The 17,645-nt window shown below is 44.5% G+C and overlaps 1 protein-coding gene across 7 annotated transcripts in view; it reads right to left on the reverse strand.

Moving 5' to 3' along the window:
* Positions 1–17,645, reverse strand: part of ATP8A1 (ATPase phospholipid transporting 8A1) — a 154,605-nt gene that overhangs the window by 15,790 nt on the left and 121,170 nt on the right. For all 7 annotated transcript variants that reach the window (XM_068137620.1, XM_068137617.1, XM_068137618.1 and 4 more), the window contains 4 exons: positions 15,881–15,959; positions 11,946–12,007; positions 7,388–7,444; positions 6,811–6,918 (listed from right to left, as the gene is read on the reverse strand). In XM_068137620.1, coding sequence (XP_067993721.1) covers positions 6,811–6,918; positions 7,388–7,444; positions 11,946–12,007; positions 15,881–15,959 — 306 coding nt within the window. The remainder of the gene's footprint in view (positions 1–6,810; positions 6,919–7,387; positions 7,445–11,945; positions 12,008–15,880; positions 15,960–17,645) is intronic.

A 17,645-nucleotide genomic window follows, 5' to 3' on the forward strand; every position in this document is an offset into this window, starting at 1 on the left:
ACAGATAACAGCTACATAATCATAGAATTCTTAGGGCTGGAAGGGACCTCAAGGATCATCCAGTTCCAACCCCCCCTGCCAGGGACGCCTCACACTACAGCAAGTTGCTCACAGCCACATCCAGCCCCGCCTTCAAAATCTCCAGGGATGAGGCTTCCACCACCTCCCTGGGCAACCTGTGCCAGGCTCTCACCACCCTCATGGGGAAGAACTTCTTTGCAACAGCCAATCTGAATCTACCCATTTCTAGTTTTGTTCCATTCCCCCCAGTCCTATCACTCCCTGACACCCTAAAAAGTCCCTCCCCAGCTTTCTTATAGCCCCCTTCAGATACTGGAAGGCCACAATTAGGTCTCCTCAGAGCCTGCTCTTCTCCAGACTGAACAGCCCCAACTCCTTCAGTCTGTCCTCAGAGCAGCTCCAGCCCTCTGATTATCCTCATGGCCCTTCTCTGGACACATTCTAGCACCTCCAGATCTTTCCTGTAACAGGGGCTCCAGAACTGGATGCAGTACTCCAGGTGGGGTCTCAACAGGGCAGAGCAGAGGGGGAGAATCACCTCCCTTGACCTGCTGGCTACTCATAGCAGAATACTTGTGCCATGAGAGGGACTTTTTACAAGAGTGTCCACCAACAGGGCCAGGGGAAAAGGACATAAATTGAAGGAGAATAGGTTTAGATTGGATATTAGAAAGAAATTCTTTAGTACATGGGTGGCAAGACTCTGAAATGGATTGTCCAGAGAAGTTGTGGAAGCCCCCTCGAGATGATCAAGGCCAAGTTGGACAGGGCTTTGAGTAATCTGGTCTGGTTAAGAGGCATCCCTGCCCATGGCAGGGAGGTTGGAGTAGATGATCTCTAAGGTCTCCTCCAGCTAGACCATTCTATGACAATATCTCTGCTTATGTGAGCCAGAAACCACCCTTCAACTCTCCACCGATTTAGCAACCCAGTCACCAGTATGTATAGAACTTAGAGGAGTACTGTACATGGGAGAGCCATGCCCAGTTGGGATGAGTTGGTGCAGTGTGGGAGTAGCAATCTCAAAAGGCCAGAAAACAAAAGGTCTGGATGCCAGAACTGCCTCATCAAGGCATTTGGGATTGAGGAGTCCCTGTTTGGCTTTTTTATTTCCTTCTTTTTTTTGGGGGGGGGTGGGAAGTCAGAACAAAAGTAAAAGAACTAAAAACACACTTGATTATAGAGCTAGGAACATGCCAAAGAAGGGGGAGTAGAGGCCTAGACAATGAAGAAAACTGTTGGCACTCTGTCAGAAAGTTGTAATTTTCCATTTGACTCTATTCCCTTTCAAAGCACAGCATTCTACAATCCTTCCTGCTGCAGTACTACCTCTAAATTCCAACTTCAATTATCTTCTCTGCAATTGAACCTTATGCAAAATCAGTGGAAGAAGTAGGGAAAACTTGCAAAAAAACCCAAAGTGTGACATACTTGGTTCTTTTTGTCAGCAAGTTATTGGCTGATGCTTTGATACTAAGAGATGAACACAAACCAGCAATACTTACAGAATAGAATAGAATAGAATAGAATAGAATAGAATAGAATAGAATAGAATAGAATAGAATCAACCAGGTTGGAAAAGACCTTCAAGATCATTGAGTCCAACCTATCACCCAACACCATCTAACCAACTAAACCATGGCACCAAGCACCCCATCCAGGCTCTTCCTGAACACCTCCAAGTGATGGTGACTCCATCGCCTCCCTTGGCAGCACATTCCAATGGGCAATCACTCTCTCTGTATAGAACTTCTTCCTAACATCCAGCCTAAACCTCCCCTGGCACAGCTTGAGATTGTGTCCTCTTGTTCTGGTGCTGGTTGCCTGGGAGAAGAGACCAACCCCCACCTGGCTACAACCTCCCTTCAGGTAGTTGCAGAGAGTGTTAAGGTCTCCCCTGAGCTTCCTCTTCTCCAGCTCCCTCAGCCTCTCCTCATAGGGCTTGTGTTCCAAACCCCTCCCCAGTTTTGTTGCCCTTCTCTGGACACCTTCCAGCAACTCAACCTCTTTCCTACACTGAGGGGCCCAGAACTGGACACAGGACTCGAGGTGTGGCCTAACCAGCGCCGAAAATGATTTAACTTCAAGCTGCTAGCCTCAGTGCTCCCACATAAGAGAGCTTCTGCAGCATAAACAGATTCTTTCCTTCCACCACAACTAATTTTCTTCTTCTTGAGGCATTGTGCTGGAGCATTGTCAGTTCAAACACATTTATCAGAGCTGTGGAGGTATTTTATAGGAAGAGATGAAAAATCCTGAGTGTTCAAATAGTTTGGTGAAACCTTTCTTCTGCCTCCAATGAATGAGTTTTCCATCAGCTCCATATGCTTTTTCTCTCCCCTGCAAGAGCATTAATATTTTATTTTCTTGGAACAGACTCAGCAATAAGCAGCAAGAATTTTCTTTTTTTTTTTCCTTTATGACATTAATATGAAGAAGTTAGACTGAATTCTTATTAGAATGTTTTACTAGGTTCTTTTCTGTCTAAAAGAAGCCATGAAAAAGATGTTTCCAGAAGACAGATATCACCTAGTTGGGACTGGGTAGCTGGAGGAATCAAGATGACTAACTTGGAAGACTATAAAGTTGCTAAGGTAGAACTCACTACCAGCCCTGAGGAGCTGAAAGAGAATACATTTACACCTTATAGAGGATTACAGTTGGTAAAATCCCCCTTCTAAATCTACATTTTATCAAAAAGAGAGCATTTTCAATGCACATATCTGAAAAAAAAAACAGCCCCAAAGAAACCAAGCAACAAACCCTGAAAATCCCCTTCAGCCTGGTTTGCTGATGACACCAAGCTGTGTGGTGCAGCAGACACGCTGGAGGGAAGGGAGGCCATCCAGAGGGACCTTGACAGGCTGGAGAGGTGGGCACAAGCCAACCTCAGGAGGTTCAATAAGAGCAAGTGCAGGGTCCTGCATCTGGGTCGAGGCAATCCCAGGCACAAATCCAGGCTGGGCAGTGACTGGCTGGAGAGCAGCCCTGAGGAGAGAGACTTGGGGGTGCTGGTGGACAAAAAGCTCAACATGAGCTCTCAATGTGCACTTGCAGCCTGCAAAGCCAATCAGATCCTGGGCTGCATGAGAAGTGTGGCCAGCAGGTCAAGGGAGGTGATCCTCCCCCTCTACTCAGCTCTGGGGAGACCCCACCTGGAGTACTGCCTCCAGTTCTGGAGCCCCTATTACAAGAGGGATATAGACATGCTGGCAAGTGTCCAGAGAAGGGCCATGAGGATGATCAGAGGGCTGGAGCACCTCTCCTATGAGGACAGACTGAAGAAGCTGGGGCTGTTCAGTCTGGAGAAGAGAAGGCTCCAAGGAGACCTTATTGTAGTCTTCCAGTATCGAAAGGAGGCCTACAAGAAAGCTGAGGAGGGACTTTTGAGGGTGTCAGGAAGTGACAGGACTAGAGGGAATGGAACAAAACTAGAAATGGGTAGATTCAGATTGGCTGTTAGGAAGAAGTTCTTTCCCATGAGGGTGGTGAGTGACTGGCACAGGTTGCCCAGGGAGGTGGTAGAAGCCTCATCCCTGAAGGTTTTTGCAGCCAGGCTGGATGTGGCTGTGAGCAACTTGATCTAGTGTGAGGTGTCCCTGCCCATGGCAGGGGAGTTGGAAGTAGATGATGCTTGAGGTTCCTTCCAACCCTGACAATCCTACGATTCTACATAAACAAGTTTCAGGTCAGCAGAACCTGAGTGACTTCAAATACCCAGGCATTTGCTGGAAAAACAGTGAAGGAGCTCAGATGTCATCTGGCAAGTTGCTGGAATGTGGAGAGGACTGCTTCCTCATACAAACCTTAGATGTGCCAACCAGGAATGAGACACTGCTGGACTTGTTACTCACAAAGCAAGAGAGCCTTCTTTGTGGTATCTCAGTTAGTCACAACCTTGACTGGTTGTGATCACAGTACTGTGCAGACTGGGATGCTGCTGAGCATGCAGAACATTAGCACTAAGACAAAGGATTTAGATTTTACAGGAGTGAACTTCAGCTTGCTCAGAGCTTGGCTGGCAGGGATTCCATGGAGGCCAAAGGAGTCAGTGAGTGCCAGGAGTTTCACAAGAATGCTGTCCTGGAAGCACAAAAGCAGTTAATCCTTTTTAAAGGTAAGGGGTGTAGGTGGAGCAAGAGGCTCCCTTGGCTTAAATGCAAGCTTCTGAGCCTGCTCAAAACCGAAAGAGAAGCGCAACAGAGATGGAAAAACGGATGAATACTCCTTGACTCCAGGGGCATTGCCAGGGTGTGCAGAGATGCAGTTAGAAAAGCAAAACCTCAGCTCGAACTGAAATTTGCCAGAGACATCAAAAACGACAAGAAAGGATCCTTCAGGTATGTAAACAAGAAGCAGAAGCCAAAGGAAAATATTGACCCAGTGTTTAACAGGAGAGGCGATTCAGACACCAACAGTGCTGAAAAGGCAGAGGTTCTCAACACTTTCTCTCCCTCTGTCTTCAGCAGCATTGCTGGGATGTAGCCTTGGGAATAAAAATCCAGGTTGATGCAAACACAGAGCCCCTGCCAGCAAAGGAAGAGATGGTATGGAAACTATTACAGGAGCTCAAATCCTACCAATAATTGGGCCCAGACCTTATCCTCCCGAGGGTGTTCAGAGAGCTGGCTGACAGCATTGCAGTGCCACTCTCCATAATCTTTGAGAAGTCATGAGTTTAGGTCTGCGAGTCAAACTGTTTTGGTGCCGCTTTGAATTCAAACCCCAAGAGTTATTTAGTTTTGCTGACAGCTACATCTCTTTATGAAGCACTGTTTTTTCCAAGTTCAGAGGAATTATGTTCCCTTCAAAACCATCTTTTTTTTTCCTCACAATCACTTCAGAAGACTGAATGTATAACTAAGCAAAATACTCAGCTACTTTAACAGTGAAGTAGCCACCCTTATGTCATATGAAGCATAATACACCCTACATAAGCTCCCACTGTGCTTATTGCTAGCAAAGCCCTTCACTTTTAAAGAACACAAGTTCTTACAGCATCTCTACAACCACATTACAAACCCATTCCATTGCTGCTGTAAAACTACAGTGTATATGAAGAGAAGTGCTGAAGTATGATGGCCTCAATTACTTTCATTCAGAACAATATACATAGTTAATTTTGAGTCGTGGAGGCAGCAAAGTGATCTGAATATAGACATGGGTAAGAAGTTCTAATAGAAAGGAAAAACAGCAAGAAGTTGTATAATTCCAGGTTCATGTTTTTCTTAGGTGTCCAAGTGCTTAAGCTGATTCTTTGGGCTTTGCATTAAAATGTAGTACTTATACAAATGCTTATATACAAATTCCCTCCCCCCCCAACTGCTTATGTAGGAGGTGAGAACTGTGAGTCTCAATTACCTCCAAATGAGAGAGAGAGAAAAGCATTTACATTTTGCACATCCTGCATGAATTGCTGAATTATATCACAGTGGTGGAGTCAAAGGCTTGATTTAGTTGATAGGCTTTGAAAACCTTTAGAAAAATATCCTTCTGGAACAAGCAGGTACTCTTAGTTTCTGATCCCCACTGGGAATGCACACCAAGCTCAGCTCAAGAGATGCTGGCCATGCCCAGAAGGAGACATTAGAGCCTGGGAAACGAATAGTGAGCTTCAGATGTTTCTGGATCTGAATGGTTTGGAGAATTTGGCACTGAAGTCCCAATTAGATCAGCACAAGCAGCCATTAAGCATCTTTTATGGATTCAGTCCTGTTTCTAATATTCAGAGCAGGTTTACACAAATGGGATAATAAAAGAAAGAGAAACCAGTAATTACTGTCAGAAGGTTAAAGAGACAGTACAAGAATGCATTCCAAGCAGCACATGAACAGCAAAGGAAATGTGTGCATGGCAAACAGCTGCTCATGCCATGTTATGGCACCTCCAAGTTTTATATTTTTTGGGGGGGGGAAGGCATTTATAGTTTCAAATACCTTGAAAACTGGAAACTTGAAAATGAAAAAAGAAATTAGACTTCGTGACAGAGTGGTTTGGGTTGGAAGGGATTGACAGAACCATAGAATCAATGAGGTAGGAAAAGACCTCAAAGATCATCAAGTCCAACCTGCCACCCAACACCTCATGACTACTAAACCATGGCACCAAGTGCCACATCCAGCACCCTCCTGAACACCTCCAGGGATGGTGACTCCACCACCTCCCTGGGCAGCATATTCCAGTGGCCAACAACTCCCTCTGTGAAGATCTTTCTCCTCACCTCCAGCCTAAACTTCCCCTGGCACAGCTTGAGACTGTGTCCTCTTGCTCTGGTGCTGATTGCCTGGGAGAAGAGACCAACCCCCACCTGGCTACAACCTCCCTTCAGGTAGTTGTAGACAGCAATAAGGTCTTCCTTCAGCCTCCTCTTCTCCAGGCTAAACAACCCCAGCTCCCTCAGCCTCCCCTCACAGGGCTGTGCTCGAGGCCTCTCCCCAGCCTCACTGCCCTTCTCTGGACATGTTCAAGTGTCTCAATGTTCTTCTCAAATTGAGGGGTCCAGAACTGGACACAGGACTCAAGGTGTATCCTAACCACTGCTGAATTCAGGGACAGAATGACTTCCCTGCTCCTGCTGGCCACAGTATTCTTGATGCAGGCCAGAGGTCATCTCTGTAAGAGTTAATTCTGCTTAAAAATAAACACACCCACCAAACTGAAGGTATTAAAGAAGCAACCCTGTTATGCACTTCTAGTTAGCAGAAGGATGGAATAGAATTTGGGCCTGTGCTGAAGACTGAAACAATAACTTTTGCACATGTTTGGACATGAGTCAAAACCTTCTTTTACCTCTCCTGACATATCCGGTGCCATAGGAATGACTGGCCACAAAGAAGAGTAGATTCCAAAGAACACTATCCAAAGTGCTATGCTGCCCCAGATTGCTATATGGCTGAACTGTTAAACAAAAGAAAGACAAGAGAACCATCACTGATGCATCATGACATAAAGGAAGAGCTTTGCCACTCAGTATTTGCAATACATTGGATGAAATGTCACTGTTTTGTATTAATTTAACTCTGCCACTTCAGGCAGCTATTTCTCAGAGCAAAATGATACTCTCAGTAGCAATATTGCTGCATTTTATGCCAATTTAAGTTCAGCTGCAATCAGTTCAGAGTAATTGTGATTTTTAGAGTTTAAGGAGTACTTGAAGCCTCATCCCAGTGTCCTCCTTTTCAGCATTAAGCCTTGTTTTGTTTGGTAGGTGAATATTCTGCCTTTCCACACAGCAGACACAATTTAGTGTGATACTGTGGGGAGGGCTGATGAACTACAGTTCTTAGAAGGGCATCTCTATAATAAACAAGAAGACAAGAATACAATTATTCATCCATTTGAGAATATGGTAAAGGCATCTGCTTACCAAAGTCCAGTATGAAGTCTCTAACCCAGCCTTCAAACACACAGTCAGAACCACAAACTGAAAGAGAAAAAGAGAGAGAGAGAGAGAGAGAGGTTTCTTGTTTAATATGGGAGCCTCACTTAACATCCAGAATTAATTAGTTTGGTTAAACTTTCATGAGAACAGGAGACAAATTTTAATGATTTTCATACTTCATGTTTACTTGCTCAAATGAGACAAGGGGAAGGCTAATCAATCTCTTTAATTTAAATGTGATTTCCTTAATAATATTCAGTGAAGACTTGGTGTGTCGATGCAGCCAGGTGTGCAATAGGATCCAAACCAAAAGTAAAGCAAAAAGGCAATTAATTTCTATGGACCTGCAGAAGACATGGAATAGCTGTTCTGCTTTAACAGAATCTGCTCCCCCCAAAACACAAGACTCTCAGCCCAAAATACAAGACTCTCAGCTGCCCCAAAGTGAAATTCCTTTCATAGAATCAATCAAGTTGGAAAAGACCTCAAAGGTCATCAAGTCCAACCTGTCATAGTTTCATAGTTTCATTCAGGGTTGGAAGGGACCACAAGGATCACCTAGTTCCAACTCCCCTGCCATGGGCAGGGACACCCCACACTAGATCAGGCTGGCCAGAGCCTCATCCAGCCTGGGCTTAAACACCCCCAGGGACGGGGCCTCGACCACCTCCCTGGACAACACATTCCAGGGTTTCACCACAAGACTGTCACCCAAGACTTCATGACTACTAAACTATGGCACCAAGTGCCACCTCCAATCCCTTTCTGAACACCTCCAGGGATGGTGACTCCACCACCTCCCTGGGCAGCACATTCCAGTGGCCAACAACTCCCTCTGTGAAGAACTTTCTCCTCACCTCCAGCCTAAACTTCCCCTGGCACAGCTTGAGACTGTGTCCTCTTGTTCTGATGCCAGTTGCCTGGGAGAAGAGACCAACCCCCTCCTGGCTACAACCTCCTTTGAGGTAGTTGTAGACAGCAATAAGGCCTCCCCTGAGCCTCCTCTTCTCCAGGCTGGAGCAGTCTCTGAAAACATCATGCCATTGTCCTGTAGGACATGCTTCATTTTACTTTAGAGATCAGTAGTAGGAAGTTTGCAATCCCACAGCAAGGACCAGTTGATTCAGGAAAACTGTTTATCTCCCTGATTTGAAATTGACACAAACAAGTTGTCTGTTCAGCAAAGAAATAGTTATGGTTTCTAGCTCATGTGTGAACACACATCACAGGTTTGGCTTTATGTGTTCATCAAGCATCTCTGCTTTATGTGTTTATGTGCTTTCTGCTCAGGTGTTCTGCAACACTGTAAGATTTCAAGACTCATCTGTCAGCTGACGCGTGGCAATCTAAATGACAGCAGTTTTTGAGCCCTCGGTTCCATGGGACCTGCTGTATCCAGTAAACTCTCAGTACAGCAGGTGTAAATCATTTTCTCTTGGTACCAGGCATGGCTTTTGGCAAGAAGCACAGAGCAGAGGGTAGGATGAAGTTCTGAGATTGCTTCAGGAAAGAAATGTTGAATAATTTGGTTTAACAAGTGTCCCAAGCCATTTCACTCTACAAAATGAAAGCCAATACAAAGGACACTTGGAGAGCAATCAAGGAAAAGGAGATGCCATCAGAAAACTTGGCATAGAATAGAATAGAACAGAATGGACCAGACCAGACCAAACTGGAAGAGACCTTCAAGATCATCGTGTCCAACCTATCATCCAACACCATCTAATCAACTAAACCATGCAACCAAGCACCCTATCAAGTCTCCTCCTGAACACCTCCAGTGATGGTGACTCCAGCATCTCCTTGGGCAGCCCATTCCGGTGGGCAATCACTCTCTCTGTGTAAAACTTCCTCCTAACCTCCAGCCTAAACCTCCCCTGGTGCAGCCTGAGACTGTGTCCTCTCGTTCTGATACTGGTTGCCTGGGAGAAAAGACCAACCTCTGCCTGTCTACAACCCCCCTTATGGTAGTTGTAGAGAGCAATAAGGTCACCCCTGAGTCTCCTCTTCTCCAGGCTAAGCAATCCCAGCTCCCTCAGCCTCTCCTCACAGGGCTTGTGTTCCAAACCCCTCACCAACTTTGTTGCCCTTCTCTGGACACACTCCAGCAAGTCAACCTCCTTCCTAAACTGAGGAGCCCAGAACTGGACACAGTACTCGAGGTGTGGTCTAACCAGTGCAGTGTATAGGGTGAAGCTGTGCAACTCATGTATACGTGCATACAATTCACAACATCACTTCTGCTGAACTGAGCAAGGCTGCAACTTCCACGTACAGTAAAGAATGGGAAATTTGTAGGTAGGGTGAAAACTGAGTGCAGAGGTTCTCTTCCCAAGAAGAAGCTGTTTCAGTTAGAACAAAAGGTGGTTTGGCAGACACCCATGAAATATTTATCAATATTAGGGAGAGCAGTGGCATTCAGATAAATGACTGACTCCTAAGCACTGCTAGGTGTTGCAAACTCATAATACAAATAGATCTATGTCAGTTGAACTACTTCTGTCAGGACTGAGCCATGACAGTGAGTGTGACCTTACATCTTCATTTTAATAAGACTTGCATGGAAAGCACCCACCCAGGATTCTTCCATCCACAGAACAGTTCATCATATGATATACTGCATGGTCCTATGTGACCACTGCTGACAAAAACACGCTGTGCTTGCCTTTTGCAACAGGGATAGAGATGTGCAGGGCAAACACATTTTAAGACAATGTGCAAACAATTTTTCATTGCTCCTCTAAGAATGCACTGACTACCAGAGGAAATATTTTAACTGCCACAGCAGTAGGAAATGCACAGAATGGGCTGTGCTTATTCAGCCCTTTGCGCTCTGTAACCTTTCTGGTTAGCCAACCAGAAAATGCTAGACAAAATGGTCTCTCCCACACAGGAGATGTTGAGAGTAGCTACATTCTCAAAGGACTGCAATGTACCTTGGAATACTTTAATTTCAGTTTTAATGCTGTCCTAGTCCCTAAGGAAATCAAGTTTGATGTGAGTATGTGTTTGTTTTACAGCCCCCTTCTCTTGATAGAAGAACTAATTTCTTTCCTGTATCTGCCAACAACAGGAGGTTTCAAAATAATTAATTTCCTAATGCTGAAAAACAGCACAAGCCTCATCTTGCTTCTAAGAGAGAGCTTGGAAAACCCTCATCTGTTGGGTAATACTGATACCTAGCAAGTGAAGAGCACCTCTTCAGCTTCATTAATTTATTCTAGGAGATAAAAGAACAAAACTCCACATGGTAATGATTAATATCTCTGAGAGTAACAAGGTCACTGTCAGGTGTGGGTCAGGTGTAATTCTGGCACTTTGATTTCATAGAATCATAGAATCAATAAGGTTGGAAAAGACCTCAAAGATCATCAAGTCCAACCTGTCACCTAAGACCTCATGACTACTAAACCATGGCTTCAAGTGCCACGGCCAATCCCTTTTTGAACACCTCCAGGGATGGTGACTCCACCACCTCCCTAGGCAGCACATTCCAATGGCTAACAACTCTCTCTGTGAAAAACTTTCTCCTCACCTCAAGCCTAAACTTCCCCAGGCACAGCTTGAGACTGTGTCCTCTTGTTCTGGTGGTGGTTGCCTGGGAGAAGAGACCAATCCCCACCTGGCTACAACTTCCCTTCAGGTAGTTGTAGAGAGCAATAAGGTCAGCCCTGAGCCTCCTCTTCTCCAGGCTAAACAATCCCAGCTCCCTCAGCCTCTCCTCAGAGGGCTGTGCTCGAGGCCTCTCCCCAGCCTCGTTGCCCTTCTCTGGACACGTTCAAGTGTCTCGATGTCCTTCTTAAATTGAGAAGCCCAGAACTGGACACAGGACTCAAGATGTGGCCTAACCAGTGCTGAGTACAGAGGCACAATGACTTTCCTGCTCCTGCTGGCCACACTATTCCTGATGCAGGCCAGGATGCCATTTATATTTGATGATCCTTGAGGTCTTTTCCAACCATATTGATTCAATGATACTATCTCTGAAGAGACACCTCACTATCCCTGGTTCCATGTGGCTCTATCCTTCAAAGATAATTGAAGGGAAGAAAAAGAAGATTTTATCTTCACAACTCCACAAAGCAGTTCCATATCCAACAGCTTGGGATTTCTCCAGTGTGGAAACTCATCTTACATTAATATCTTGATTAGCCATAGCCTTGGCTGCAGTGATCACAAATGTTGTGGAGGCTAGGATTCTGTGATTGTAGAGTCCTGCTGTTCTGTCAGCATGCTAATTAGGGAATTACAATTCCCATTATTTAAATGAATAGACAGCTTCCAGTAAAGGACAGATGTATCTTCTGCATCTTTATCAAATGGCTTTGCTTTAAAAACTGGAATCAGAATGCAAAATGCCCTTCAAAGCTTCTGAGAGGGTCATTCAGGAGCCATTTCTTATTCTTTAAGGCACCACAATGAATCAAGTCTTCCATGCAGAGAATTATAAATAATAATAAACCCACATCTCTTCAAGAGTTAAAGACGGAGCCAATATAAACAGTCAGTTGATAGAGCACCAGCTAGCTGTAGGAAGACTTACTGTGTATACAGTGTTCCCCAGGAGCAGGTAATCTGAAGTTTTACCATTGCCAAACACGGTACCTGGAAAAGGAAACAGTGATAAAGATAAGAACAATTAAATACCCACAATAGAACTATACATCATAGAATGGTTTGGCTTGAGAGGGCCCTTCTAGTTCCAACTCCCCTGCCACAGGCAGGGACACCTTCCAGTGCACCAGGCTGGCCATAGAGCACATGAAAAACAAATGAATAAAGTACCTTCTTTTTGGTACAAAAGAGATGGCAGCACTTCCTGCAGGGCAGTAACAACAGATTAGAGTAAACCAACCTTTATTAGAATAAACCAAACCAGGTTGGAAGAGACCTTCAAGATCATCGTGTCCAACCCATCAACCAATCCAACCCACCCAAACAACTAACCCATGGCACCAAGCACCCCATCAAGTCTCCTTCTGAACACCTTCAATGACGGCGACTCCACCACCTCCCCAGGCAGCCCATTCCAATGGGCAATCACTCTTTCTGTATAGAACTTCTTCCTAACATCCAACCTGAACCTCCCCTGGCGCAGCCTGGGACTGTGTCCTCTTGTTCTGGTACTGGGTGCCTGGGAGAAGAGACCATCATCCGCCTGTCTACAACCTCCCTTCAGGTAGCTGTAGAGAGTGATAAGGTCACCCCTGAGTCTCCTCTTCTCCAGGCTGAGCAACTCCAGCTCCCTCAGCCTCTCCTCATAGGGCTTGTGTTCCAAACCCCTCACCAACTTTGTTGCTCTTCTCTGGACTTGTTCCAGCAAGTCAACCTCCTTCCTAAACTGAGGGGCCCAGAACTGGACACAGTACTCGAGGTGTGGCCTAACCAGTGCAGTGTACAGGGGCAGAATGACCTCCCTGCTCCTGCTGGCCACACTGTTCCTGATGCAGGCCAGGATGCCATTGGCCCTCTTGGCTGCCTGGGCAAAAAAGATCTCACCTTCAACTGCACTGAATGCTAGAGATTATGACTTCTGCAATTTTTTAGTCCTTGAAAACTTTTGTGACATCAGGGATCACACTAGAAACAGGAGCTCTTTGTAACAGCATTCACCAAACTGAGGAGTATTGCATTCAGTAATCATTCAGGTGGAGTGGCTCTTAGGATTAGAGATACAGCCTTCAGACAATGATGAAATACATTTATTACAACAGAAATGTAAACAGCTTAGAGAGTCAGCTTTTTACTGATTTTGGGGTGGTTGTTTTTTTTGGGGGGGTGGGAATGGATTGAAAACCCCTCAGGTTGGGCTGGCCAGAGGAAGTTGACAAGCAGACAAAAATGGGCTGTAGTGGGAAGCAGTTATTTTTCCACTGGACTCAGCTAGCATACAGTGTAGGGAATGCTGCTAATTAAGTATGTTTTTATAGTTGTGCTGAGTGTTTTCACGGCCTTTGTATCACCCTTAAGCATGCTGGAAATGAAATTCATTTTAGGCTTGGATGAAGAGTGTTTCTTTCTAAAAGCTTTTCAGGACCTGTGAGGGCAGTTTATCACAGACAAAAAGAAATAGAAAAGAAAAAGAAAAGATCTGTTGATTGCTATTCTGGAAGAGACAGCAGGTGAAAGCTCACACAAAATATCAGAACAAAATGCTTGCAAAGAGTTCTCCTTCACTTAGCCCTCTCCTGTTCCAAGATGAGGAGCTCACAAAGGCTGCCACCTTAGCCCTAGCGGGACTGGTTGCATTCCTGGCACTTTCCTGATTTAACTTTCACCCTCGACAGAGTAGCTCACCACAAAAGGCTACAAGAGCTCTGGAAGCATGAAAAGAAAGCTGAGACCATGGCTCATTTTAAAGAGGGAGCAGTTGGTGGGTTTACTTCTACACCTAACTTTGGCTTCTGTTATTTACTGTTACACTGACAAAGTTGCATAGAATTGTAGAATTGTTAGGGTTGGAAGGGACCTCAAGGACCATCCAGTTCCAACCCTGCTGCCATGGGCAGGGACACCTCACACTACAGCAGGTTGCTCACAGCCACATCCAGCCTGGCTGCAAAAACCTCCAGGGATGAGGCTTCCACCACCTCCCTGAGCAACCTGTTCCAGTGACTCCCCAACCTCATGGGGAAGAACTTCCTAACATCCAATCTCAATATACCCATTTCTGTCTTTTTCCTTTCCCCCTAGTCCTATCACTAACTAACACCCTCAAAAGTCCCTCCCCAGCTTTCTTATAGCCCCCTTTAGATACAGGAAGGCCACAGTAAGCTCTCCTTGGAACCTTCTCTTCTCCAGACTGAACAGCCCCAACTCCCTCAGTCTGTCCTCATAGGAGAGGAGCTCATCCTCATGGCCCTTCTCTGGACATGTTCCAGCACCTCCAGATCCTTCCTGCAATAGTGCCTCTAGAACTGGACACAGTACTTCAGGTGGGGTCTCACCAGAGCAGAGACTCTTCTATGAAGATTTATCTACTTGTCACTTTTCATATCCATCCCACAGCACATGGAATGCAAAGACTCTAGTTTTGTAGAGTGCACAATGGTTAGGTCTTAGAGAGCAAACTGAATCCTCACAAAGCCATTCCTATTCTCTGATGGCATATTTCTTGGTAGATTCTACTACAATGCATGCAGGCTGAAATTTTCTACTTGCAGGCAAGAAAGAGGTGGACAAATGAGACTCAAGAGTGAATAGAAGAAAATGCACAAAGAAAAGGATGACTGTGAGCTCAGAGAGATTTTCATGATCATCAGTACCTCAGCTTTGCCATTCAAACATGAACTCTATGCTGCATCATCACATACACCCTGTTAAATGCTTCCCCATCACGTAATGCACAAACCTCTCACATGGATTTGCTGCAGCTTGAGTATGGATTTTGATTTGGATTTGATGTGTGGTTTTAGAGCACACCTGGACATTTTGGAACCTCTTTCCTCCTGGGCTGTTTAAACCTGTCCAGTACAAATTGATGCTGCTTAACTCACATCCACTGGCTTTCTAGAGGAAACAGGTGACTACCTACTTCCCTTTACTCATCAGAAGTCACAGAGTATAAAATATTCTGCAAGAAGTTTTCCCCTCAACCTTTTCAGGCACAAGCAGCTGTGACCATTTCCCTATCTCAATAGCTCCAAAATGTCCATGAAATTATTTCTTTTCTCTGTGCCAGGGCAGATCATCTGCCTGTAGAAATCTGAGGAGACTACTAATCATACAGAAAAGCTCCAGGGTACACACTTTTCCCCCCTCCTTTCCCACAAAGTGGAAGCAGAACAAACCCTCGCCCCTCTGAGAGTTCTCACATACACAAACTCTCCCACAAATGTGAAGCAGTGCTTTCAAGTGTCCTTTAATTAATACAGCTTTCTTCCCAAGTGTCCCACTTCCTTCTCCCAACTTAGGAGCACACACAGCAGCTGAACTAGAAGATTGACAGGACTGAGCTGACCAACATTGTCCCAGTTTGCTCTGTGAAAAGCCTACCCAGAGAGATAGAAACTAGTGAGGCAGTGTGCACCTGAAGTAACAGCAGAGAAAGTATGCACACCATCCCTCTAAGCTTACAACATGTAAGAGACAATGCAAAGGGCCACACCAGTGATTTAGGATCTTAAAGGTATTTACCATGCTAGTGTAACACATTCAGCAAATAAGCATAAATAAATGGCAATCTCTTTTTCTCAGCCTCATTTCAGTTTGCTCACAACATGTTTCTGCAGCTTTAGCCACATGCACATCATAGTGCTCCTACTTTTAAACAGATCTTGACATAAACCATCTTAAATATACAGCATCAAGGTGTTCCAGTTCTAGAAAGGACATCTTGAAATTTAACCACACAAAATTGTTAGCATTTATAAAGCTTCCCCAAGAACAATTCAAAGAAAGAAAAAGAAAAAGAAATACTAAAAATGGATATTTAGGTATTTTGCACCTTTCAGCATTTTTATTCTTCCTAACACTTACCATGCTGGAGGGCTTTGAGTGGAAACCAAAACAGAATGAATGAGTGGAAGAGGCCATTTAAACAATGAACCCAGAAAACCTAAGAGAAAACACAAAATCCATGAGAACCATTTGCAATAAACTAGCTCTGTGAACCCTGACCTTCCTTTTTATCTGTGTGTTAGATGCACAAACTGTGTTTCTGTCAGGCCACCACTGTGAAGCAATATAACTGACAGGCACTTTCTGCCTCGTAGCTCTTCATGGGTCAGTTGCTTATTTTTATGTTTGGAGGAGAAAAATACCAAACCCCCCCCCCCCCAAAAAATAATAAAATAATGGTGTGGATTATCTCTTCCTTCTAATTTCAAATCAGAAGGGAAATTAAAATGTACACATATGGGAATATCATCAGAAAGAATTAAACGAAAGCAGACAACTGGAACAATTGCTGCATTCTCCAAGCGGGGAATGAAGAGAGGGCTGCAGCTCTCATAATTCACATTCTGTGTAATGAGGAATTTGTAGAAGCAGAACACACTCAGGACCTGAGGTTTGTATACACATGCCTACGTATTTCCACACACAAAGGAATTTAGGAAGGACAAATGAAAGCATCTTCCTCAGATGCTCCCTGCTCCAAGCGCACAGATTCGCATTAAACCTCCTTTGATGTCTTTGCTCAATCACTCCAAGTTTGCTTTCAGACTTGGTTCTTCATTTGTAAAAGATGCTTTCTGAAAAGGACTCCATTAAGTTTAAGAATAAACAACCTCTTGATGCCTTCCACAATGCACTGTACAAAGGCAGAAAAAGACTTAATCAAAAATCTCTGACCCATTTCTTTCAGGACAGCGAGCATGGTGGTTTTTTTCCCCCCATTTAGAGTGTTTTTGACAATCATAGGTTTTATTGTAACTAACTGATGAGTATTAAGAACGTTAAGGTGCTCAAACAATTGAAATTAAGTTGCCTGCCTCACAACATTTTCCACAATGTCTCCAAGTCCTTTGTGAGATGATACAACTACACTAGGCTGTATGATCCAATTGACACTCCAATACTTTGCACAGTTGAACTTGTGCTGCTCATTAACCTTTGTCTCTCCTTCTTGCTATGCCATTACCACGAGTTTTTTATTTGACAGAAAGCACAGGTGGGTGCAAGAAAAATTAGTTCTACTTTTCCATTTTCCTGACCAATTCTTATTGTCACATGCTAATCCTTTAACCTCTGTCACGACCTCACAACCTTTGATCCCTTTTACCATAACAAACATCTGCATCAACATTCAGGGCAGTAATGTTTCCAAATCTTTAACAACACCAACTATTCAACTCATCTAGGTGGGAATCTGCAGACATTTACTCGTAGCAAACACCGTATGGGAACAGCCAAGCAGAATGTCCAATGAAGTCAACAATACATCTGTGCAATCATAAAAATACCACAGGCTTCCTTAAAGGCAGAAAACCATCAGAGATTGTAACTCACTGTTTGCATTACTTACTAAAACTAACACATTACTTACTAAAACTAACACAAACGTGCCTGTGTTAGGGGACCACGAGAGGTCTGATATTTGTAAAGCATTCACAGTGACCCAAGAAACTCTGGTCCCTAGTTTCCTTAAAACTCTGAGGTCTGACTTTCTGGGTGAAGGGATGAAGTGGAAGAGGAGAAAAATCTCATCTGTAATTCTGTTTAGCTCGTGGTACTCCAGTGGCACAGCCATGACAGCTAAGTATGCTGCATCGCCTCCACGCAGCCACTACAGACCACCACA

Source organism: Melanerpes formicivorus, unplaced genomic scaffold (assembly GCF_026170545.1).
Source record: "Melanerpes formicivorus ecotype bairdi unplaced genomic scaffold, bMelFor1.0.p_v2 SCAF_4, whole genome shotgun sequence".
NCBI classification, from domain to species: Eukaryota; Metazoa; Chordata; class Aves; order Piciformes; family Picidae; genus Melanerpes; species Melanerpes formicivorus.